This window comes from Penicillium rubens (genome assembly GCF_028828025.1).
Source record: "Penicillium rubens strain IBT 27055 chromosome Unknown utg000004l_segment0_segment0, whole genome shotgun sequence".
NCBI classification, from domain to species: Eukaryota; Fungi; Ascomycota; class Eurotiomycetes; order Eurotiales; family Aspergillaceae; genus Penicillium; species Penicillium rubens.
In genome coordinates, this window is record NW_026890602.1 from 3,738,526 (window position 1) to 3,762,472 (window position 23,947).

At 50.2% G+C, this 23,947-nt stretch overlaps 9 protein-coding genes across 9 annotated transcripts; 5 read left to right on the top strand and 4 right to left on the bottom strand.

Moving 5' to 3' along the window:
* Positions 1 to 469: 469 nt before the first annotated feature.
* Positions 470 to 844, top strand: N7525_011368 (uncharacterized protein; the record flags this gene model as incomplete). Its single annotated transcript, XM_061215464.1, has 2 exons — positions 470 to 621; positions 661 to 844. The coding sequence occupies 2 exons, from the start codon at positions 470 to 472 to the stop codon at positions 842 to 844; spliced, it is 336 nt and encodes a 111-aa protein (XP_061067976.1).
* Positions 845 to 2,066: 1,222 nt separating this feature from the next.
* N7525_011369 (uncharacterized protein) lies at positions 2,067 to 2,912 on the top strand (the record flags this gene model as incomplete). The annotated part of the gene is made up of 1 exon (XM_002560639.2): positions 2,067 to 2,912. One exon carries the CDS (start codon positions 2,067 to 2,069, stop codon positions 2,910 to 2,912), a length of 846 nt encoding a protein of 281 aa, XP_002560685.2.
* A 1,032-nt stretch (positions 2,913 to 3,944) lies between these two features.
* Positions 3,945 to 5,557, bottom strand: N7525_011370 (uncharacterized protein; the record flags this gene model as incomplete). Its single annotated transcript, XM_061215465.1, has 6 exons — positions 3,945 to 4,014; positions 4,074 to 4,160; positions 4,215 to 4,872; positions 4,925 to 5,052; positions 5,344 to 5,440; positions 5,494 to 5,557. The coding sequence occupies 6 exons, from the start codon at positions 5,555 to 5,557 to the stop codon at positions 3,945 to 3,947; spliced, it is 1,104 nt and encodes a 367-aa protein (XP_061067977.1).
* Positions 5,558 to 6,076: 519 nt separating this feature from the next.
* On the bottom strand, positions 6,077 to 7,849 carry N7525_011371 (uncharacterized protein; the record flags this gene model as incomplete). The annotated part of the gene is made up of 1 exon (XM_002560637.2): positions 6,077 to 7,849. The coding sequence occupies one exon, from the start codon at positions 7,847 to 7,849 to the stop codon at positions 6,077 to 6,079; it is 1,773 nt and encodes a 590-aa protein (XP_002560683.2).
* Positions 7,850 to 10,056: 2,207 nt separating this feature from the next.
* Positions 10,057 to 11,112, top strand: N7525_011372 (NAD(P)-dependent alcohol dehydrogenase; the record flags this gene model as incomplete). The annotated part of the gene is made up of 2 exons (XM_002560636.2): positions 10,057 to 10,339; positions 10,400 to 11,112. 2 exons carry the CDS (start codon positions 10,057 to 10,059, stop codon positions 11,110 to 11,112), a joined length of 996 nt encoding a protein of 331 aa, XP_002560682.2.
* Positions 11,113 to 12,563: 1,451 nt separating this feature from the next.
* N7525_011373 (uncharacterized protein) lies at positions 12,564 to 13,514 on the top strand (the record flags this gene model as incomplete). Its single annotated transcript, XM_002560635.1, has 1 exon — positions 12,564 to 13,514. The coding sequence occupies one exon, from the start codon at positions 12,564 to 12,566 to the stop codon at positions 13,512 to 13,514; it is 951 nt and encodes a 316-aa protein (XP_002560681.1).
* A 694-nt stretch (positions 13,515 to 14,208) lies between these two features.
* N7525_011374 (uncharacterized protein) lies at positions 14,209 to 15,109 on the top strand (the record flags this gene model as incomplete). The annotated part of the gene is made up of 2 exons (XM_061215466.1): positions 14,209 to 14,967; positions 15,038 to 15,109. 2 exons carry the CDS (start codon positions 14,209 to 14,211, stop codon positions 15,107 to 15,109), a joined length of 831 nt encoding a protein of 276 aa, XP_061067978.1.
* Positions 15,110 to 15,724: 615 nt separating this feature from the next.
* Positions 15,725 to 17,668, bottom strand: N7525_011375 (uncharacterized protein; the record flags this gene model as incomplete). The annotated part of the gene is made up of 7 exons (XM_061215467.1): positions 15,725 to 15,849; positions 15,900 to 16,130; positions 16,181 to 16,488; positions 16,553 to 16,822; positions 16,874 to 17,135; positions 17,185 to 17,403; positions 17,458 to 17,668. 7 exons carry the CDS (start codon positions 17,666 to 17,668, stop codon positions 15,725 to 15,727), a joined length of 1,626 nt encoding a protein of 541 aa, XP_061067979.1.
* Positions 17,669 to 18,424: 756 nt separating this feature from the next.
* On the bottom strand, positions 18,425 to 23,313 carry N7525_011376 (uncharacterized protein; the record flags this gene model as incomplete). Its single annotated transcript, XM_061215468.1, has 9 exons — positions 18,425 to 19,229; positions 19,285 to 19,327; positions 19,374 to 19,501; positions 19,556 to 19,946; positions 20,003 to 20,281; positions 20,351 to 20,534; positions 20,770 to 21,118; positions 21,180 to 23,190; positions 23,241 to 23,313. The coding sequence occupies 9 exons, from the start codon at positions 23,311 to 23,313 to the stop codon at positions 18,425 to 18,427; spliced, it is 4,263 nt and encodes a 1,420-aa protein (XP_061067980.1).
* Positions 23,314 to 23,947: the final 634 nt, after the last annotated feature.

The window sequence follows — 23,947 nt, forward strand, 5'->3', positions numbered from 1 at the left end:
GGCAGTCCCAGAAGATATTGGTTATGAGGGGCGACAAGCTGGTATCTGTCAAAAGCTATGTGTTATGAGTACGCTGGTCGGTCATCCCATCTTCTTGCGCGCAAGCGCAGCCCACGGCCGCTACCTTCGGGATGTAGCCTCTAAGAGCTGGGTCTCCCGCCATATGAGCATGTGAGTACATCTGAATCATTACACTTGGCTCCAACTTGGAAACTTTGGAGCTCATCAACCAGTACAGCAAGTTAGTTGACCAAACTAACATTGGAACAGACCTCCACTGGAGAGATCGTTGTCCACTATGGCGATTTATTCTGCCGGATACCTCACTACTTCATACGTCAGGATTCTGGTCTTGGCTCTGAGAATCCCTTTGTGAAGGAACGAGATGCCAGGAAGGGAGATGGTTCTTCCTAATAGTACATTTTCACACCTATGTACGCAGGAGGACCGGCATGTGAAAATAGAGACCATGCCTGTCCTGGAACAGAAAACCGGTCCGCTTTACCCAGAGATCCTGGCTATTATGCGCCGTTACAATCTGAATGTCGCCTCAGCATTCCAATGCGGGAAGATGACTATGGCCGTGAGAGGCTACCTACTAAGAAGCATTGCTGACTCCAGGTCTACTATAGCAAATGATTCCTAATCCGTTAATCGCAGACCCCGCTCGCCAACACGAGAAACCTGCGCATGCACCCACCTCCATACCCGGGGGGCGATAGTCGCCCCGATCCATTCTGGGCGAGTCAGCCAGGGCACCATGAATGCTGCTGTTCCGTGGTATCAGTCTCTATTCGTCGATCGGGGGGAAGGGGATCGGGATCAAGACGATGAAGATGATTAGTATATCAGCAAAGAGGACAATGCGCCGGAGGGGACAAGCTAGGGAACCTGCGTGTCAAAAATGACACCGTTATCTGTGAGACCACTACAGCCTTCGCACTTGGCGATGTTGTTGCTCCTCGCTCCCTTGTTTTGATGCCACGAGCCCGCCGATTCTTTACTCACAACAGGGATAAGAAGTATTGAAGGTTCCAATGTTCACAGTTTAGCCCACCCCAGCATGATTCTCCTCGCTCGTGCTACCAGTGATTCCTGCTGTACATTAGCGTTTATCGGCGGTATAACAATCGAACTAAGTCAGAAGTAAATCCAAAGCGAGGGAAATGAAGATCTACAGTGAGGGGTTTCTCAATCTGGAGTGAGAATGTGCAATCCGCAAAGGATAGAAACCTGTCAACTTGCCTATTTGCCTATTTCAAGGCCGGCGGATATTCGGTCTGCTAAATCCATATCTGGAAGTGAAAGTGGGCTTCTTCACAAGTACCAAAAAGGGCTTACGAAGATTCTAAGCAGCTATTCTATTTTGCAGACTTCCAAGATCTAAACACGACATGCGGGTCCAGCCTCGGCAAGAGAACATCGTCTTGCATTTTATGTCAAACAGATATGGCAGAGTCCCAGGTGAGGCTTAACATGTCAACTAGAGCCAGATCATGTCGGGTGCGTGTAGACCAAGTACAATATAGAGCAAAGTCAGCTCCCGTATTTAGGGCCTCAAATGCCATATGCGATGTTCCAAATTTGGGCCATACCATATCCCTACGCTTTGTATGGAGACATCGATTGCCGAGGTCGTCAATCATCCTATTAAAAAAACAAAAAAAGGCATTGGAAGACATTAGGAGAACATCTTAAAAGGCCTCTTAAAGACCAACAAAAAGACATGACAACATTGATGCTGCAATAACCCTATAGAACTTGCAAGGTTGGGTGCACCAGGTGTCGGTATTTTTCTCCCATCTTGGCTTCAACAGTAAGGAAGTCACTACACACTTTGGGGTTTCGTTTGTAGTCCATCTAAACTTGATAGCCTACGAGACCTTTGTCGCTCCTTCTCCATATTATCTTTTTTTTTTTTTTTTTTTTTTGTGACGGGAGCCCGGAAATTTTCATCTTCCAACAGCTGTCTCACCAGCACAAAACGTCCACTACTCCCAGGTCCGACGCCCACAGGCAATTCCACCAAGAAAATATTCATTCCTTTTCTAGATTTCATCGCTAGAATGGCTTTCAGTGGCTTTGCCGAGCCGACCCTTCTCGACCTCGTTCCAACGCTCGTCGGCGAGTCCAATTTCACAGAATGGACCACTGCACTGAAGTGGACCCTCGATTCGCGCGACATTCGATATTACCAACTTCTTACCGGCGTGTGGAGCGAGCCCAATGCAGTCGATTCCGCACAGCCTACGTCCACTGAAGTCGAGGCTCGTGCCCAGTGGGATACTGCCAGTCGATACCTCCTTCCGCTCCTCAACGCCACGGTTCATCAGACGGCCAAGTTCTACATTCTTGATGCGAATAATGCACGTACTGCATACGCCAACCTCCACCGCGCCTTCGCAGCCCGGTCGTACGCAGCCGGTTTCGCCAATTTCCTAAAATTCATCAATACCACATACACTTCAAACCAGCCTCAGGCTTTCGTCAATGAGTGGCGCGCCGCCCTCGGTGAGCTCCAAGAGTGCAACTCCACCAAGCTCACGCCTCTTCTCATCTTTTACCATTTCCTGCATGCTGTCAGCGCCAACCCCGCTGCGCACCCATGGCTCGACGGCTTTCTCAATTCGAAGGTCTCCACCGATACAACTATCGAAGCAACCTTTGCGAACTTTGTCGTTTCCGAGGATCGTCGTCTCAACGCTCTCAATCAAGCTCACTCCTTTAGCTTGAATAAGGGTAAACATCTCCCTTTCTTTTGCGAGTTCCATCAACGTCAGGCTGGTCATTCCAGTGAGAACTGCTTCCGCAACCCAGCGAACCACGCCCCTGTGAATAAACCGGCTTCGGCTCCGGCTCCGGCTACGGTTCCCGCTCAAGGTCCAGCCACTCAAGACCCACCTGCCAAGTAGAACGGCATCTTCACCATCTAGATCTTTGTTTGCCAGGTGTTTCTCGTAGTTCTTGTTCGTGGGGAGGTGGTCGAATTGGATAGTTCCCTCAGAAGCTAGTTTTAGCAAGAATCGACTCCTCTCGCATACCATGCATGCCCTGTTTTAGTCCTGCCCGTGAGTGTTCCTTCGCATGCAAATACATGGAAGCATAGTGTCGATGTGTTTGTTATGTACACTTGGTGGCCAGCATGGGCATTGAGATGGTATTTGCTGGCCGATGATCATGATGTCTCATTAACCCGATGTAGCTCGCTATTACATACATGCTGCTATCGAGTCCCTCGAGACCACAATCTGAACTGTAAGGCCACAAACCGGCCGGCATAACTATAGTGCAAGACAAAGAATCTGTAAAGAAAGTCTATTCATCCGTAGATGATCGAGTCTCGCATTCCCCGCGGGCGCAGAGTGTCCCCTTTTCTCTGCAATGCACCTTTCATCCTCACCCTTTCCTTCCACCTCCCTCTGCGCATTGGCTTCCCCGAGTCCCTGTATCATCAGGATCGCCACCGCACGCGGGTAAGACATGGCTCGGGCCATTATATCTTGGCACGACATGCATGATGTCTTGGCAACGATCTCGGGAGGGAACAAAAAGCAAAAAGATCTGGACTCGCGGGGAATCGAACCCCGGACCACTCCCATGCTAAGGGAGTATTATACCACTAAACCACAAGCCCAGTTGATTGGTGGACATTGGCCATTATCGCTTGAAAGATAACCTAGCCCAGGGCGACCGTATTGAGAAGCAGTGACGAAATAGAGGTAGTAACAGCATTTTGCTTTTTCGATATTTTGGCTAATTTTATTTTATTTATTTTGTTGAGGATATGGTGCTATTGTCTCGACTGGACAAAGATATTGTGCGAATACTCATTCTTATTATACAGCAGAGCTTGTGCGGACTACCGATGTATATCATGAACCCTCCCCATCTTGACCTACATATCCGGTCTTGTATGACCGATTGGGCAAATCCTTGCAAGTTCTTCAGGCTGTAGCTTTAATTACGGCACTGATACTGCGAGCAGTGTAGTCGATATTGAAGTTGTTCAGCCCACTAGGGAAAGAAATATGTCAACTTAGCCGTTATTCCCAAGATATGTGTATCAAACATACGCAATAGATATCCTCCCAGAGTCCTGAAGATAAACATGGTACTTATTCCGGAGCAGAGTGACTTGTTCCACGGACAATCCAACATATCTATAGAAAGTCAGTATGGTGAGTCTCCCCGAGCTTGGTCTTGGTAAAACGTACGAAAACATTCCATTCTGATCAGTGATATGACGCCAGTCACCCGGTGTCCCCAATTTTTCCAATCCTTCCCTTAGCGCATCTCGACGGTGTTTGAGTTGGTTCGCCATATCGCGCACTTCCTGTCGCCATTGGCGCTCCAAAACCTCATCTGATAGAACGGTTTCAATAATCCTGGACCCAAAATCAGGCGGCGCTCCGGACTCTGCGCGTGCGAGTAGTGCTAATTGAGTTTCTATATTCTTTCCCACTTCCTCGTTCGGAACAAGGATTGAGAGGATTCCGACGCGCTCGCTGTAAAGCCCAAAGGATTTCCCGTATGTCGAGACAAAAACAACCGGGATTTCCTGCTCAGCAAACAAACGAACAGCTTGGAGATCTGTGTCAATGTCTCCAGAGGCAAAACCGGGATATGCAGCATCGAAGAATGCCAAATGACCACGCTCAGAGAAGATCGAGGCCAGCTCTCGCCATTGATCTAGCGTTGGATCACATCCAGTCGGGTTCTGGGCCCCGGATTGGAGAAGAATGACGGATTGAGCGGGCAATGATTTTATAGCTTCTGAAAAGCTCTCAAAATCGAATCTGTTCGTCTTGCTGCTGAAATAAGGTAGAAGGCTGGTCTTAATTCCAGCAGACGCGAATACAAAAGGGTGATTCACTAGGACCTGGTTAGACTTGCTTTCGGATGTACGAGTGAAGCGAGGACTTACACCAGGAGTCGATCGGAAGGAAAATCTCGGGGTTCCCACTCTCCTTCCACGGCACATAATGGTTTTTCAACATAACTGCGCCCACATGGCAGCCGCCACTTGCGCCGAGCGTCTGCGTTGAAACTATCCTAAGAAAGAAAATCAGGTCTATACAGAATCCGTAAAGACCGGATCAGTATTATTCTACCTTTTCTCTCGCAAAAGACGATGATCTCGCCCAAATAGCAAATTGGCACTCAAATCCCTATAAATCTGGGAGCCCAGAGCGGAAGGGCGATATTCATGATGCCAGTCTGGGTCATTGAATATCCTGTTCTTTGCCTGCGATGTAAACATTGAAGATTTAGTGATGTGCCAGGGGCGTAGAATGGTAAACTTTGGGTCGTATACATACCTCTTTGACACTTGGTAACACGTACGCCTTCCCTTCTTCCGTTTTATACACGCCCACAAGAAGATCTGTTCTGTTGGGATCGGTATCCTCTCGAAACTGCCCAACGAGAGCTGCGAGGCCATCTAGACATGCTTTCTCAATTCGGGTTCATATATGTGTCAATTGTATTATTTACCTGTTCGGCCTGCCGGGACGTCTTGAAACGGACTTTGAAAAGGAGTTGCTGCTATGCTTCCCATTGTGTTTCTGACAATGAGCGGAGAAAATGGGGCTACTGTTAGATCTGATAGCTGCGGGGAAATAGGTGGCTTAGAGTAATATTTACCTAGTAGCACGTTATTGGCGACACGCCATCATGTCCCAATACTTCAACTAGTATCTTTATCTCTCCACCAGAGCCCATTGCTATGATCAACCTGCTAGCGATGTCGGCATTCTCTTTCCTAGGAATCAGGAAATGACTGATAAATAAATTAACCAAGTGAAACATAGATCGCCTGTGCAGTCCAGAATCCACTTTCAGCTGCAGAGATTGGCCTGCGTCTTCGCCCTCCAGATGCAATATTACTCGTAGTCTGAACCGACTTCCACAAAGTCATCCAGAGAAGACCACACAGCTTCGCTTCAAGCTGTCGGGCCGCCCACTGCTCCTCCTTTTGTTGGACAAATCTATTTATCTGCAACGCAGGTCGCAAATAAGGGATCCAATTCCTTTTAGTTGGACTTCAAGGTCAAAACGAAGTGGGCATCCCAAATCATTAATCATCTGTATTCAGCAGCCATTGGGGCATCTCCTTGGTATAGCTGGTTCGGCATGCCGCCTCGACACATTGCATGAGGCTCCCCAAAAAGAACTTCCGTCCCGTCAGACCCGGCCCGTAATGAGCATACTTCGCAGAATTTGTCATGATAGCATTCGTAGTTGCCGGAACTATCGGCTCCGTGATCATGCACCAGCAAGTATCAGTCATAAATTTAACGCCAAAATTCTCCAGTAATTCTACCACCCCTGCTTGGGAGGCTAAGCCATAAGAAGATCGGCCACATGTTACTATGACTGAAACCTCCTGTGCCTTGGTTCGGCCTTCACAGAGGTGAGCTAGCCTTTTCATTTCTTTGAATGAAAAATGTGGGTTGCCGAGGGAGACCAGATCGATAGCCTGTTGCTCGGATGCACTATTTAGCCTCTGCCAGTCGTCAATCAGATGTTCCATTTTGATATCCACAGATGGTATTTGACGCGCTTCGTCCACGACGGCACTAAGTGAAGTTGCCTCGGGGGTGACGCCCAGCATATGGAACATGGGCGCACTAGAAACAGTTGCAAACGCAGCGCCAAAGGCCTTCAAATCGTCTCTCGACGGTGCCAGTGTCTGTAGCCCAACAATCACGGGGATCCGGTTTGCAGCAAGACTACCAACTTTGTAGCCCAGTATGGGGTAGAAGGAATCGTCAATAGTGTCCACATCCGGAAGACCAACTCTCAAAATAAGGGATGCCAGTCTGTTTATGTCCAAATGCGCTCCCCCTCTAGGAGCTCGCCCAGTGAGGGCGATACATATATCCAGGAAATCTGGATATTTCATGGTTCGAGCCCCAAGTACGCTATTAGCGTAGACGACCGCATTTGATTCCGCCCAAGCCACTTGTTCTCCTTGCCTTGGTGCCGTCTTAAGCTGGTATGGCGCACAGGTAAATGTTGGCGTAGCGCCCATGTCGGTGTAGGCATTCGCTAATTTTGTGGCTGCTTCTCCAAATGAGTTGCCAACGCCTTGTTCACGCCAACGATTCTGATCGATAGAGATGGAATTCAGCGTTGTTGGAACTCGGACCTTTCCTCCCCAGTCCCGGAGCTTTTCTGCAAACAGAAGAGACCCGGGCCCTGTATAAAGGCAGCAGTCCACATGGACCTGGGTCACATTCATTAATTCAGTGGCTCCTAGTAGGCTTGCCATTCGCAAAATGATGCGGATTGCAGTACAAGAGGCCTCCCCGTGAAGTCCTTGAAGCAATTCTTTATCGAAGTCTGACATCTGCATACCGTCGACGAAGTAATTTTTGGTGGGTTCTTGTGTGTGGTCCGGGTGTGTATCATGAAAGGGTGCATCAGAAACGCGGTCGGAATCAATGTAGATGATCTTTCCTCTCATGCCCAGAATCGCCCGGAAATCGTTCGGCTTCATCGTGACCACTGGTATGGCTTTGCCGAAGATCTCTTCCGCAACCATCACGCCGAGAGTGAGAATGTCATCTTGTCTCTCGAATAGAATGGCCTTCGGTCCTTTGTTGTTGAGGAGAAGTTCCAGCATAACCCCACTCCCAGAGCATGACCCCCGGCCACCGGGAATGGCAAGGACAGTATCCTGGAGATAGTGGCCGCTCAAGTCATGATGACGGTCAATAACCTCTCCTGTCTGAGAATTGACACCGCCCCAGAAGCTTAGCTCTAGGCCACTTGCAATGAGTGTTCCAGAAGCCTTGCCTCTGACATGGGTCGTCCCTTCAAAAACCGATGCGACGTATGGGCCCATGTTGTTATCGCGGACTAAATGATAGGACTCCAACGGGGCACTTTATTTGACCAAGAGGTTACCTCGGCGAGCGAGATGCGTGATAAAATAGCAAGGTCGCTTACCCTTTGTTTGAATTCACGAGGATCGCCGATTTTTACGCCTGAGTCAAGTGGACTCCCGTTAATAATCAGGCTCAAACCTTGAAACAGAACGTCGTCTCTTCGATTTACCGGGGCATTACGTTGTTTTCCTCGCAGCTCCTCTGGTTGGTCCGGTAACCTGGAAAATAGTGGGAACGGGTAAGCTACCCCGCCTAAGGCACGTTATCCGGGGTATAAGCAAGTCAAGTCGCCACTAGCACTTAATTTGTATGCGCAGATTTCTGGTCTGCCAGCTTGTAGTCGGACCTCAGAATTTCTGAATGCTCTGAACACCCAAAGGCCTTTCTCTGATCGCAGTCTTTGGAAAAGTTAGCGGCGAAGTAAAGGGTCAACTTCAACAATTCTGGAAAGCACGTTTGACTTATCTGACCACGCACCACCAGATCACCATAATATTTGGAGCAGCGGTGCATATAGAACTAAACACAATGCTGTCATCGTAGCCATTATTCGTGTGATGATAGATGCCTTGGTGCCTATTTCATGCCTCAGACACGTCTGGTTTGCTAACTAAACTATATAATTTTTAAGGAATACTACTCTCTCCCTTCTGCTTCTTATACGTGTATAGTGTAGACCCAACAAGTTGGTTCTTCTCGTGAAGTCCTAACTGCATACTACCAACCCATACGTCACGTTGTCAGCCATATAAACGATCATCAACCTCGTCAGCGAGCTTTGCAGACCGATTTGCTTTCTCTGTTCAAATTATTACGTGCCACAACAACAGGGTCGATTTTATCCACTGTGATCACCTTTTCGTATCTAGCCTACAGCAACTGAGTCGTGAGTTGCAATGCTGCCTTTATCTCGGGTGTGTTCACTTGCACTGGAGCAGCGTAGAAATGGTAACAAGTTGTTTCAAAATATTGGAGCATGTGTTCGACCATTTAGGTACTGAGAGTCTGCTTCCTTGAGTGGGCAATCTTCTTGCCTCTCGCTCACAGAGGATTGCGCTCTATCACCCATAGAGAATTGGACGCTGTAACAACCCAGGAAATAACCTAGCAAATCAGTGGCCAATGATACTCCAAGCCCAAACATACCCCTTTCGCCCTCTGCTAACAAAGGAAAAGGCGCTCACCCACGATAACATCCGGTGGGGGCAGGAGTGGGAATCACCCACCAAGGGCGATCACCGGAGGATCGTATGATATGTTTGTAGACTAAAGAGGGTCTTGATCTACTAGCGTGTCTGAGAAATATTCAGCATCCACATATATCTGTCTGGCTTAAGCATGGCATGTTCGTAAGCTCTAGCCCTGAGGGGCTCTCGGCGACCTTAGGCCTCAAACCATAGCAGGGGAAGGAAAATTAAAATTCAAGTACCAATCAGCTATGCCTGTAATAGTCCGTACTGTGAAGACCATGTTGCCACAGACTGTACTTGAGCGTCCGCGGGTACCTAGGTATACCTGGGTGTGACGTCACTGAAGAATTTAAGTTCAGCGCCGAGTTTTCCGTGGACTCGGGACAATTATAATTTTAAGGTTAGCGAAAATTCCCTATCATTCCACCAAGGTATTAGTGATCAGCCTACTTATTGGATACAGTGATTATTATATCTATCCCGAGTTAAACCCGACTCAGGGTTAAAAGTCTCCGACAAGCTTTGACTTCGGAGGAATTCTGCCCGTTGGGCCATGCCGAGTATCTGATTCGTGGAGCCTTGCTCGGAGGTTCACCCTGTGTGGTTTAGCTTGACATAAAATCTCCAATGAGTTCCACAGATCTTCTAGAAGACGGATGGCTCGGCAATGGCAGTGATTGGGCTCAATAGCTACTGGCCGATCGACGCAACGTGCTGCAGAATTCTCTAGAATAACTTTAACGTGTTTGATCATCTTCTGATCCACACCTAGCAGAGATTTCGTTGGCTCTGTCGTATTGGATGTATCGGCATCTGGTCCCTAGCTAGGTACCAGATGCCGATACATCCAAGACATGCAAAACCTGGAAATTGGAGAAGCATTTGATTTAAAAAGAGTGTCATCCGCCTTGCCCTCTTAGTCCCTTACAACAATACTCCATTCTCCCGCAAAATCACATTTACACACCGACATAATGAGCGTCACTTTTGAAGTTTTCCGCGGCTCCAAGGAGGGCAAGATCGTGGCCGACAAGACCACCCGCACCCTGCAGCCCAACGAAGTCTACATCGAGACAACACACTCCGGTCTCTGCGGTACAGATGAGCACTACCTCTCTTCCGGCATGGCTCTCGGCCACGAGGGTGTCGGTATCGTTCGCCAAGTCGGCCGGGACGTCACCAACGTCAAGGTTGGAGCTCGTGTCGGATACGGATACACACACTACGTTTGTGGAAACTGTGACAAGTGCTTGACGGGTATGAATTCCAACCCCCAAAAAAGGTCAACAACATGCTAATAGTAATCAATCAAATCAGGCTGGGACCAATACTGCGAGAATAAGAAGGAATACGGCTCACACGACCACGACCTGGGCTCGTTCAGCGGCGGCACCGTTTGGGACGCCGGATGCGTCGTCCCCATCCCGGATGGCTATGACTCCGCCGATGCCGCGCCCTTGATGTGCGCAGGCGCGACTGTCTGGACCTGTCTGACAGAATACGGCGTCAAGCCGACGGACCGGGTGGCTATTATGGGTATCGGCGGTCTGGGTCACCTGGCCATTAAACTCGCTTCGGCGATGGGCTGCCATGTTGTTGTTTTGTCCAGCTCAGAGGCGAAGCGCGAGGAGGCCTTCGGGTTCGGCGCGTCCGAGTACCACGTCTTCCGCAAGGGCGAGGAAATGAAGGACTTCAAGCCTGTGAACCACCTGCTGCTCTGCGGCAGCGCCAACGTCGACTACCCCAGCCTTATCCCGCTCATGGATGTGCATGGCTCAATCTACCCATTGACTGTCGACTTTTCTCACTCACCTGTTCCCCTTCTCTTCATGAACCTCAAGGGTATCCGTATCCAGGGTTCGCTTGTTGCATCGCGCAACAGTCTGCGCACTTTGGTTAAGTTCGCTGCCGATAAGAAGATTACCCCGACTACCATGACCTTCCCCTTAACCAAGGATGGTGTCGAATCTGCTATGCAGACCCTGCGTGATGGCAAGATGAGATACCGCGGTGTTCTGGTCCGGGAGTAAATGATGATGATGATTATGATGAGAATCGATAGACAGGCTTTTGATAGCCAGCATGTATTATATTCACGCTGTTAGCAGAAAATTAATAGATATGGGAAGTGCACATAGAATACACAAGGGGAAGTGAGCCAATATATCGCTGAGGTATCCTTGACATTGTGGCGGTCGATGTAGCTGACAATAAATCTGCACGAGGTGAGATCTGCATATGGACATTTCTGGCATTCCTACGAACTGAAGAATCATGAAGTGGCAACAACGAAGGGACATAGTTTCTGCAGCATTTAGCCAACCTGAGGCAGAGACAGGGGTACAGTCCCCAGAAGGTCTCCAGATCATCACAGGAAGTTCAATTCATGGACTGGTCAAGTTGTTCATCTGCCTCTCAAAAGCGACCCGTGGTGCAGGAAGTCAGACAAGTACGGATAACTCCCTGACAGAAAATAGCTCCCACCTGATACCTAGACAGGTCTGGGATGTCGTGAGGGTTGATATTTAGTATCTCAACCACCTTTTCAAGTCTGCCAATCCAATTAGGCAGACATTAACCCCTTGGATAGCCCCACAGCGACGGGGCGGTGAGACAGTGCGCTATTGTGGCCCGCCTCTAGGTGGGGGCCAAGGGTTCGAGACGATCGTTGAATGGTCATGTCGCCAAGTCGAGACCGACCACACCAGTTTTCAGTGTGTGCACATCGCGGGACTGGAGACACCCCGCGACCTATGGCACGAGCTTAAAGAAAGCCGCCGGCGAATCTCCCAAGTTTCGCAATATGTACGGTCATCACCGATCCACTGGTGACAACGATGACAAGCACCACGGATGCGCGCGGGGTCGCTGTGCCTACCACCAATTTATGTATCAGCAGGAGCTGTTAGCTCGGTTTTCATTGGCGTCGGGGCTTAGCAGTGGTTCTGATGTGGTAAGGATAGAGGTATTCTAGGTCTCGTTCTCGTATTTTGGACCCTTGGAATGGCTATTCGTGTTGATTTTGGGGTTCTCCTGTTGAAGATCTGGCACCATCACCACGCTAGCTTCAATTAAGAGCATGGACTAAAAACAAGTCTACATGAGGCGAAGCCAAATGCGGAAGGTGAAGGATGAGACAAGGTTTGTCATGATATCAGCATTGTGATGGTCCAATGATGGCTGCCCGAGTGGAGTCAATGGCTCAACTCTAATTACCCGTGGACGTATACTAATTACCCCATCGGGGTTTAGCCTCAAGCCCACCTCCACAGCGATCGACCGTTCAAAATTCACTCCTTTCTCAAGTCTGCCCCTGCCTCCCGAGATCCATTGTCTTCAAGATTCAGTTCAGATTCACTCCAACTTCAACTCCCCACCATGTCCACTTTCCTATGAACGGCTTCGGCCCGCAGCGCAGCTCATCAACTCGAGCATCTTCCTCCTAAACTCATCGCTGGCTCGATCTTCACCATTCACAAATATGGCAGGTGAATCGGGTCCTGTCGAGGTGTCTCGGCCGATTGCAATGGTGATTGCAGGTCTCTTCGCCCTGGCGTGTTGGAACGTCCTCCAAATCCTCGTTTCCATTATCAATACCTTCAAGCGCCGTCGTGGCCTTTATTTCTGGAGCATGGTGATCGCCACCTTGGGAATTCTTGTTCACGCTCTTTCGACATTCCTTCGCTACTTCGCTCTCGCTCCCAATTTCCCGATGTGTGTTTTGATCTGCATCAGCTGGTATTCCATGGTTACTGGACAGTCTGTGGTGCTGTACTCACGGCTGCATCTGGTCACGAACTATGATTCCTACTCCCGCTGGGTGCTAGGCATGATTATCTTCAACTTCTGCGTCTTGCATGTTCCCACCACTATCCTCTTCCTTGGGATCAATCTCGACGTCAAAAGCTTTATCCGCCCGTTTAATATATACGAGCGTGTTCAACTGGCTGGATTCGCCGCCCAGGAGACGATTATCAGTGGTTTATACATCTGGGAAACCATGACTAGCCTGAGACCCGTTTTAGCGATGAAGGGCCGTCGGGGTCAGAAAGTCGTTATCAATCTACTTGTCGTCAACACTCTCGCGGTTCTGTTGGATGCAGCCCTCCTGGCGACAGAGTATACCAATCATTTTGACGTGCAGACTACCCTCAAGCCAGTCGTCTACAGTATCAAGTTGATGCTAGAGTTCACGGTACTCAACAGTCTGCTTCTTGTGATCCGCACAAATCCATCGGCTATTGAAGAAGTCGAACAACTACATGATGACCTTCACATCGACACAGGATGCAGTGGGAAGCACTTCAACAATACTGCCGTTTTTATCGGCGATCCAGCAAAGTCCGATCAAGGTGATCAGGGGGTCCAAATATCCCCTGTAAGATCAGACCCCTCTTGGATTTCGTTCGACCATCAGGTCAAGCCCGCTTGAGAGCTTTCTGTGCTATGATTTGAGTCAATGTCATGCTTATCAAGATACCCCCTGTATTCGTTATATTAGTTTAGCATAGCCGTGGTGATCATTTACCCGTAAGAGAAATCATTCTACCGGCCTCACCCTCAATGGCCTTTATAATATATCCATTTTCTTATTATTTATAGCATTTAGAAGAGAGTTGTATTATAGTTCTACCGTATATTCTATGCCTAAGTGTATCTTAGATAGTACGGGGAAAACAAATATACCTGGGCACTGCCTAATTGTACCACCAACATGCTTAGTAGGAGTAGAAGTAGGAAATATCTACCAAAGGTCACCTACGAAAAAAACGAATAGCACTCTACCGGCGGCCTACACTAGGAAGCTATATAAATCAGGAAGAAAGCCGCTGCATCCGAAATGATGTGTTGCACCCTCTATGTGAAGAACCAGTGGGTTGAAAATCAACTTGACTTTATTTTGTATATGTAGACTCTTGAGTCCCTAGAAAATAAATAGGCGATCAACCGAAGTCTGATGTGTCGCAACCGATCGGACCAATGTACCTCGGCCTCGGCAATGCCGATCAACTGCTTTCCCCGCACCTTATTTGTGATCAATATCAACGATTCCTTTTGCCGAGTCTTATTCAGTATTCTATTTCCCCCTCACCCCCAAATTCACATAGCGACGACATTTTTGCACCATGCCTGTCGCTACCCTCCACCTCCTTACCCTTGCCAAGTCCACAGATGCGCAATCATTCCTCCAGCAACTCAGGCAATCGCCCAGCACTCGAGTCATCGTCGCCTCGCGTCCACGCCATGTCGTAATCCATCCAAATATATTAGACAACGACCCTCTCGCCTCAAATCCATGGGACTTGCTAGTGCTCCTCCAAATCACCCAGCCAAACGCACAAGACCCAATCCCAAGCGCCTTGCGCGGGTTAATCACGAACGAATACATAATAACCACCGGAGTCCCCTCGAAGCTCCTCTCCGACTACCAGGCCAGAGATTCCCGACTCAAGAACGATGCCTCATCCATACCCCTCACGGGTTCTCTGGACAAGGTCGTCCGCGGGGGCAGCAAAGAGGCATCGCAGAACCTGGAAGTCTCGCCCCAGCTACTGAGATTCATGGACGAACTTTGGAAGACCCATAAGGGACCCGTAACCATGCTAAATTTACTTCATTTCCACCATCCTGATGGGAAGAAGAACTACTACCAGTACGGGCAGGCCTTCATTCCTGTCGCAGGGAAACGCGGCGGTAGTGCCAAGTTGGTGGGCAATGTGGTGCCACCAGCGCCGGAGAAGAGGGATTCGCGGGGATCGCGGAATCGGTCGCAGCAGGATTGGTGGAATGAGATTTCTATCGTGCATTATCCTTCCATTCGACATTTTTGTGATATGCTCGCTGGCGAGGATTATCAGGCTATCAATGAGAGGTATCGGTTGTCGGTGAGTGCATTGGATGCCCTTCTCCCTTTCATTTCGATTGAGTTCGTGGAATGGTGTAATGACTACTTAGGCACTTCGTGATACGTTCTTGCTGTGTTCGACAGAGTTTGATGTTGAGGACCTACCAATCTCCAAGATGTGATATTTCAGGTGGGTTGATTGGATCTCGAAGGACACGAAGTGGTATCTAGGGAGAAAGAGGCACAATATGCTTGTGGTAGAGCTAGAGCAGCCGATATTTGATCAGTAAAGGGGCGGACCCGAGAATTACAGATGCCAATGGTCGCACTGGCAAGGAGTGTGCTGAAAATTTGGGAAACAGTGATAGCGGCCTTTCTGAGAGGACAGTAGCCCATCATTGCTTTAAATTTAACCACTGCGCCATATTGTATTTTGCTAGGAGAGCGTTTCATATAACTTGTATATGCATATTTTATTGGCTATAGAAATTGATAGAAATTAATTGTGTAATAACTGACACCGTAGAAACCGAGATATCAAAGGTTATATTTAGACAATTAGCCTTCCACAAATGAAGGAAGACCTTTTCGCCCTTTCCTTCTACCTACTTAACTGAGAAAGGGAGAAGATTCTATAAAACTAGAGACCTCAAAAGACTACTTAAGAAGCCTACTGAAAAAGACGGCTCAAGAAACCTGGAAAAAGACGTAAAATCAACATAGACTACATACCTAGCAGATAACTTTGTTCCATACGTTCATCCTATCATCCTTATATAACAGCCATCATGACACCATTAAACAGCATTCTTGGTGTCTTGGACCTCCACATGTGCCGTGACCGTTTTCTTCTCGTCGTCTTCGTCGAGCTGTTTGTGAACGGCTGCAGCAACCTCATTGGCCTTCTCTTTGTCCTCAAACACTGCTTACGTTAGCTCTGTCGCTTGCAGTAGGAGTAGGAAGACCACTTACAGAAAGAAAGTTCCTCAAGAGTGCGGCCGGCAGTTTCAGGGAAGAAGAAGTAGATAAACACCAGTTCAAATAGCAGCCAGCAGCAGTACACCAGTAGCCACTTCCAGGCGATGCGCGCCAGGCCGATAGGATTCACGTAGGTGGCAAAGAAGTTTGCGCCGCGGCCATAGAACTGGAACCAGGAGAGACCGCGTGAGCGGCCCATGTAAGGGAACAGCTCGACGAGATACGCTTGTTCATATTAGTACATACACATGCGATGAAACGGAAGGGACACGCACTGTAGGTTAGGGCGTTATAGCCGAGGTTATAGGCAGGCGAATAGGCAAAAATGAAGAAGATGGTCGCAATTGCTGCAGATTGAGCCTTTGTGGCCAGGAAACGCTCCATGGAGATGGTCCATGCGATGTACACACACAGCAGGGCGCTTGCGCAAGTCAGGTACATCGGCCGACGCTTGAAGCGCGGCGCTGTCAGCGCCAGCGCAGTACCACAGATCAGACCCCAGCAGGCGATGCCGATGTTGATCTTGGACTTGATCACGCCGTCGGTGATTCCGACCATGTTCAGGAGGTCGCTGAGATAGTACCTATTACATGGATCAGCGAAGGCGATAGACACATATAGGGCAGATGCCACAGGTGGATGCTTACGAAATGAGCGTGTTGCCGGACCACTGCGTGAACAGGCCGAGAAAAGCGGAGATGAACAGTCGACGACGCATACCCGCTGTCCGGAACATGTCCCACCAGGATTGCTTTGACTCTTCGAGCTCCAGCTTGATGGTGCGCTCGATCTGCGCCAGTTCGGCCTTGACAATGGTAGAGCTGCGGTCACCCTCCGCGTGGTACTTGGTGAGGATATCAAAGGCGTCATCGTAGCGGTCTTTGCTGACTAGGTATCGGGGACTTTCAGGGAGGAACCTAGGCGTGTGTCAGTGCGGCCAGTCAGGATACCGGCGGGGAGCGTCCTACATCACCGTCGCGATCTGGACCATGGCGGGCGCAATCTGGAGCAAAGATGGGATGCGCCATGCCCAGTCGGACGCTATGGTCACCGTTCCCAGGCCCACGGCTGCCGCGATGATCTGGCCGATGAAGTAGGAGGAGTTGAACAGCGAGGTGAGAATCGGTCGTTCCTTAGGGTATCCCAGCTCTCCCAGCAAAGATGACCCTGCGACAATGCAGAAGGGAATTCCGAATCCTAGAATGATACGCGCGACTATGTACATGCCCACTGGGAACCATCAGAGATGTCACGAAAAGGATAAGGAGAGGGAAGATACCTCCATTGGAGAAGCCCTGGATAAGGGCCCCGACCAAGCTCACGCCTGAACCGAACATGATCGTCCATCGTCGTCCGACTAGCTGGTTGACGTATGGGACAAAAGGCAGGGAGAGAATAGCTCCTAGGGAATATGCAGCACCTAGAAGGCCCTTGATGTTCTCTTCAATTGCGTACACGGGGAGTCCGTCCTTGATTTCCCCGGTTGCATGACCAAAATCTGTATCGCACCGTTAGTCTCCTGCAGAGCCCATCTTGAATCAGGAAGACATACACTTGTTCCAAGTATACACAATCTGGACCGTGTTGATAATCTGCGAGTCGAATCCCGACGTGATCTCGATACCCATACATGCCGGAAACAATATGAAATAAAGCCGTCTCAGATTCGGCTTCTTATACCAAGGTGTACGGTCATCGGCCAGCAAATTAGCCAGCACAGGCTCGGCAAGATTCTCCTCGCGCTGTTTTCCCACTATGACCATGTTGAAGGCTGGTTGATGTTCGGATGCTCACAACGGTGCTGATCTGTGGACCCATAAAGACTCGCCGGGACTGAGTAATGATTATATATCCTGCCCGTTCTACGCTTTTTAGCCAGCGTGACACCTCTGGCCCGGCACCTTGGCCCAGTCCCAAACAGCCATGATCCGTCTGACCCATCAAGTTGTGCACAGACGGCTGGATGACCTGATTCTATTGTATCAATGAAGACAATCCGGGTACAATCCCCGCTGGTGGAAATATAGTTTCATCACCCCACGGGGTAGGTGGAGGCGGGGTAAGCGAGCTTATGGATGTGGGAGCTCGACGCCAATCTCACGAGAGTCTTGGCACTTCATCTTAGCCTAAAGAAGGCTGCAGGGACTTCGCGGAGTCTCCCCGAGAGCCTCGTGCCAAGAGTAAGACGACGGTCGCCGTTAGTTCGCGTGGAGATGCGTTGCGGATAGATGCTGGAAGAGAGACGGAGCTGTAGCAGCTGTCCTGTACGGCGTAATCTGGCTGAGACAAACGATGTCTTCCCATCAAAAACTTGCTGATTCAGCGACTACCAAAGGGCTGCCATCCTCCATACGCGTAATATCAATTGGGTCATCTCGGAATACTCGCCTCACAGGCTATGAGACCCCTCAACAGCGATCTCTAGGATAATTGTTTAATCAACTCGTTCAACTGGTTCAGCACTGGTATGTACATAGGTCCTTCGATCCGATAAAAAAAGAAAAGTGAACCTCTTGTGTTTAGTTCGACAATTCCAAATTGCCATGCATCAACCACTCCAGGAGCACACTCAACTCCTTGATCCCGCCGCCCTCCTGGCCCCAGATCTTCAACCGCTCAATCACCACCCGCACACAGTCCGCCCAGTCAGGAGGAATGGTCACATATTCAGCGGAGGGGCGCTGCGTCAACTTTGCGCGAAATCCCGCAATCAGGCAAAGCGCATGGTTGAACCGGACTCGACAAGCTCCCCATGATCCCGGATGCCGGAAGAATGGCACCTCAGTCTGGATGCGATACACTGCCAAAAGTAGCGCCTCGCTCGCTTTGACCCCATACAGCGCCGCCATCCCTGCGTCAAGTGGTACATGGATGCACAGGTATAAGTACGCGCGACAGAGCAGTTCGCGGACCTCCACGTATCGCTCACGGCTTAGCTTCATGAGCTCACCCTCCTTCGGTCCGGGGGCGGATTCCAGAGGCATGTTGAACCGGAGTGTATGTGGGAGACAGTCTACCCACTGCTGGAGTTGGCCTTCCAGCTGCGTCAGAGTTTCTGCTAGAGTATTGATGGTCGGCGGGTCGATATCCGGGGAGAGCACACGGACCGCATTACGGGCTCGGTTGAGAAGCCTGCGCAAGAAGATCTCGGCCAGATAATAGTAGGAAGATGCTGCTTCGAGGTCTGTGGACGAGGGATTGGAAAACACCCACCCAGCGCTGTCGTTAGATGGTTGTCTCGTTGGGAAGCTGGGGAGAGAATATGGAAAATCCGAGAGGCTGAGATCACAGGGTGGGAGATCCGTCAGTTCATATCGAACCTCACTATTGTATGTCAGCCAATTGTGTCAGGATTTGAGGCGTGTGGTGTATGCTATACCATTCAGATTTTAAGCATGTCCAGTACAGTCGCTGCTCCAGACCTGGATGAGTTAGACATATCCGTAATAGAGAGATTAAATCACTCACTCTCTTCCTGCGCACTTCTAACCGTTTTTCCCTCGCGGTGCTTCAAACGATACGTTTGCCACAGCATGGATGCTGTCCGGAACATTTTCCACCCTGGAATCGGCTCGATGTTATACTGATACCAAATTCTACGCGAGGGTTAGACATTGGTTTTTCGAAGAGGCTGAGAGGAAGGAGCTCACCCAAATAAACAGAGACATTGCACTCCCAGTAAGGTATCGTCGAGATACGCAGTGGAAATGCGCTTACGCGCCATGGATAGGAAGGTCAATGATTCCTTCATTCGGTGCTCCGGAACCGATATCGTCAGATAAGTGACCGGTGGACTGAATGATGGTTCATTGTACGAGACCTCGCGCGTTTCGTCGTCCGGATAATTCCCCCAGATGGCCGCAAGCGCAAATATAAGTAGCACCAAACATGATGAGGCGGACCAGTCGACGCCATTTTCCAGCACTCGAGCGATATAAAAGTCCAGCTGGTCCGGATCAACGATCGGGTTCTTGGTCCAGATCTTGGTCATGAAAATCTCGCGCAGTTCGAGGAGTCTTTGTGGATCTAAGCTGTGTAGAGCTGTAACCGCCCATTAGTATTGCATCCTGGGATATGATGCGTCGAGAAGACCATACCCGTCTGAAAGCGATCTGGCTTCTCGGAATACGCTGCCATTGGAAAAGTCGACACAGACTTCTCTTTTGGAAAGATAGGCCAGCTGAGGATCATGTCTGAGCCAGTAATAGGCGTCTTGAGCGCATCATTGCGCGAGATTGACTCGGGATCTACTTCGTCCACTGGAGATGGCGACGCCTGTTGCGAAAAAAGAGGAGCCCCCCGGTTCAAACAGAGGCTCTCCGACAGAAGTCGCTCTTGACGTTCTACTGCGTCTAGGATTTTTGCGCCCCATGTATCTAGACTTTAGATAAAATTGGTCGTCATTAGATGTCTCAGCTAATGGAAAAAGCTCTATGGGAACCGACACTGAGATGGCATCCGTCTCCGGATACTCGCAAGATACACCCCGCTGGACACATTTGGCACACACTGGCCGTGCCGAATCGCATCGAGTCTTGCTGAGACGACAGGCATCGCATGCGGTGAGCACCCGAGTATTCCTGCGAGGTCGCGCAGTCGACGAAGCGTCCATTCTTCCTGGTGGGGCTTCTGCAATCGGACACGGGGTACTCAGAGAAACATATTCTTAAACGGCCAAGAGAAAAACGATGTCGGGTGATTGGTGATGGGCTAGGCGAACAATGGCTGAATCATCCCTCCAATCAAGGCAAGATGGCCTCATTTAGCCGGGAAATTCACCCAAACTATCCAAACAAGGCCGGAGGAATTCTTAGAGTCCCCGCCAATACGAGGTGCGATCCACTTGGAATTTCCCCCGGGCTACCACCTCCTGGCTAGAGGTCCCAATCAACACTTCGTACGTCCCCTGCTCACTCTTCCACATGTCCTCGATCTCGTCCCAGAAGCTGGTCGCATATCGGTCCAGCTGGATGTTAACCGTTTTTTCTTCCCCAGGCTGCACGAATACTTTTTCGAAACCGTGTAGTTCCTTGCTTGGGCGCGGCGTTGAGGATTCGGGAGCAGAAATGTACAGTTGGAGAATCTGGGCGCCCGCCAGTTTGCCCGTGTTTTTGATTTGGACAGTAGCGACCGTAGGAACATCCATGTTGAAGATCTCCGGGGCGACGGTAACGTTCGGTGAGACATTGAAGGTCGTGTATGACAGGCCATGACTAGAATTCGGTTAGATAAGACACGGTTAAATGAGTCTAAGAGACGAAGGTACCAACTCACCCAAATGGAAAGAGCACCTCTCGTCCAGTCTTCTCGTAAAATCGATAGCCCCCATAGATGTCCTCCCCGTACAGCACTCGCCCACCCACACTGGCGTAGTTCAGGTAGGCCGGGTTGTGTTTCACATCCACCGGCCAGGACAAGGGCAGCTTTGCGCATGGATTGACCTCTCCGAATAGGACATCGGCAATTCCATGACCCGTCTCGTTACCTCCGTACCAGCCCTGCACAATGCACCGGGCCTGATCGGCCCACGGCATGGTAACTGGTGTACCGGACTGATTGACGATGACGGTCTTGTCTGCGGCGGCCTTCAACACCTTCGAGATCAACTCGTCAACTCCCGGTGGCAGATCCATATGCATGCGGTCAAACCCTTCGGATTCCCAGTCCTTGTTGAGCCCGGTGCAAAGAATGGTGTAGTCGGCCTCTGTGGCGGCTTCCACGGCATTCTCGATCATCTCCTCCCGGTTCATCCTTAGACAGGCCCCCAGACTTGCGGCGCCACCACCGAAATTCACCATCCCCACCGTTTTCATCGTGGTGGTATTGGCAGAGCCGAACTCAATCCGAACCTTGTATATAGTCCCAGCAACTAATTCCTTCGATCCCAGCACCTCAACGGTGCCTTTGCCAAAGAATGCCGTCCCGCGCGTCTGGCTCGTGGTGTTATCGATCACGAGCTCGTCGTCTATGTAGAGATTTGCGGTACCAAAAACACTCAGGCCGAAGTCCCAAATCCCGGACGTGTCGGGCGTGAAGTCTCCAATCAGTGTGGCCCAGAAGAGCGCTCGGTTGAGACCGGGAGCGTAGTAGTCCATGAACTGGAAAGCCGTCGTCGATACAGGCTCAGTGCTGATTAAATGTCGTTCCTTGCACATCGGCTCATTGTAGAACTGAATGATAGCATTGCTCAAGAGACGGTCTATCACGGGGAGCATCTTATGGGCGTATGCGCCCACTTGATAGAGTACCTCCGCGTCGGGAAGTGCTTCCCTACAGGCGTCGTATAACGAGACAGAGTAATACGGCTCAAGTGACGCACTGCCACCACCCGATATTGCAGGACACTTCATATGAGATCCGATTAGGGCGATCTTTTTGATCTCCCTTGGAAGGGGCAGGATGCCTTCGTTCTTGAGGAGGACGATGCTGTTCGCACAGAGTTTGCGATTCAACGCTCTATCCTCTGGGAGATCCCGTCCTCGCTCCACTTCTGATACTTGGACCTGACTCGCTTGCTTCACGAATTCTAACACCTTTCGCGCTCGTGCATCGACAGTCGATTGCTTGATCAGTCGAGCCTGTACGGCGGACTCGATAAACTTTCCCCGGTACCTGGACACCCCCGGCATTTCTAGGTCAAGGCCCGCGTTCATGGAGTCGATGGTTGTGTAGGTTCCGTACCAGTCGCTCATGACCAGCGGATTCCACTTCCACTCCTCGCGGATCAGATTGAGCATGCGCTCATCTTCCACCACATGCTTCCCGTTGATCTTATTATACGAGGTCATGAGGGCACCAGGCTTTGCATCTCTTGCCACAATTTGGAAGGGTCGTAGGTAGATCTCGCGCAAGGCTCGCTGGGTGACGAGAACGTCCACCGCCCGTCGTTCATGTTCCTGGTCGTTGCCCACGAAATGCTTCACCGTCGAAATGACGCCTTTGCTTTCGCATCCGAGGATGATGGATTTGGCCAGAATGCCCGAGAGATGCGGATCTTCCGCGAACGACTCGAACCCACGGCCACCGAGGGGAGCGCGCTGCATGTTGATCGTCGGACCCAGCCAACAATGCGCCCCTTTTGCAATACACTCGTCACCCAACAGCTCCCCCGCTTGGTATATCAGATCTCGGTCCCAGGTGGCGCCCAGAGCTGTGCCGCAGGGTAAACATGCGGCGGGGATGCCGGCAAAGAATTTCGTGCCCCGGATACCATTGGGACCGTCGGTTGCGCGAATCGAGGGGACGTTAAATTCGGGGATAGGATGTGTGTGCCAGAAATCAATCCCTGCTTTTGTTAACGGATGACGTTCCCAAAGTTCATTGCCTCTGTCTTACCTGATAAAAGAGCGATCTTGTCCTGCTCGCTGATGTTTGCTAGAACATGCTCTACATCGAATGTCTGCGGCATAATGAACACTTAAAAGAAACAATGTCAATAAACACAGAAGTCTATGCCTGTAACCTCTACGCGGAGCGAACAGAAGCAGGCCATGCAGTGACTACATATAAGTACCTGTGCAGCCCACCGCTTCGATCCTTCTACGTCGAACTCATGCTTCAATGGACTTCTAGACGCTATTCCGCCGAGTCCCCGACATGCCGAGATACCCAGCGACGCGCTGACGGCGGAGACTCCCCGGCTTGGTGGGGACCTACGAGGACCCCCGCATCTCCCCAATAGCCCTGTCCGTGCGTTCTATCAAGACGTTTTCAGGTTGGTCACGCCGTCGCCAGTAGAATTCTTTTCCTTATCGGAGCTACATACTGTCGAAGGGCAGACGCACTTCCTCCAGAATCCTCGTTTCCGGAGTGATGCCCCCTCCCGTTTCCACTATTGCCATCACACCAACCCGTTGACCTACAATTTGTCGCTTCTCGCCTCGGACAAACATTTTCTCTTTCAAGGCAGAGATATGGTAAAAATCCAAGGTCAGGAATGATATTTTCTGCAGCAACAATTGACCTAAGCACCTTCGATAGAGAGCCTCTTCGATACGCAATTGGAGTCCCGGAAATGGGCGTCACTTCTTGTCGGTCTGCTG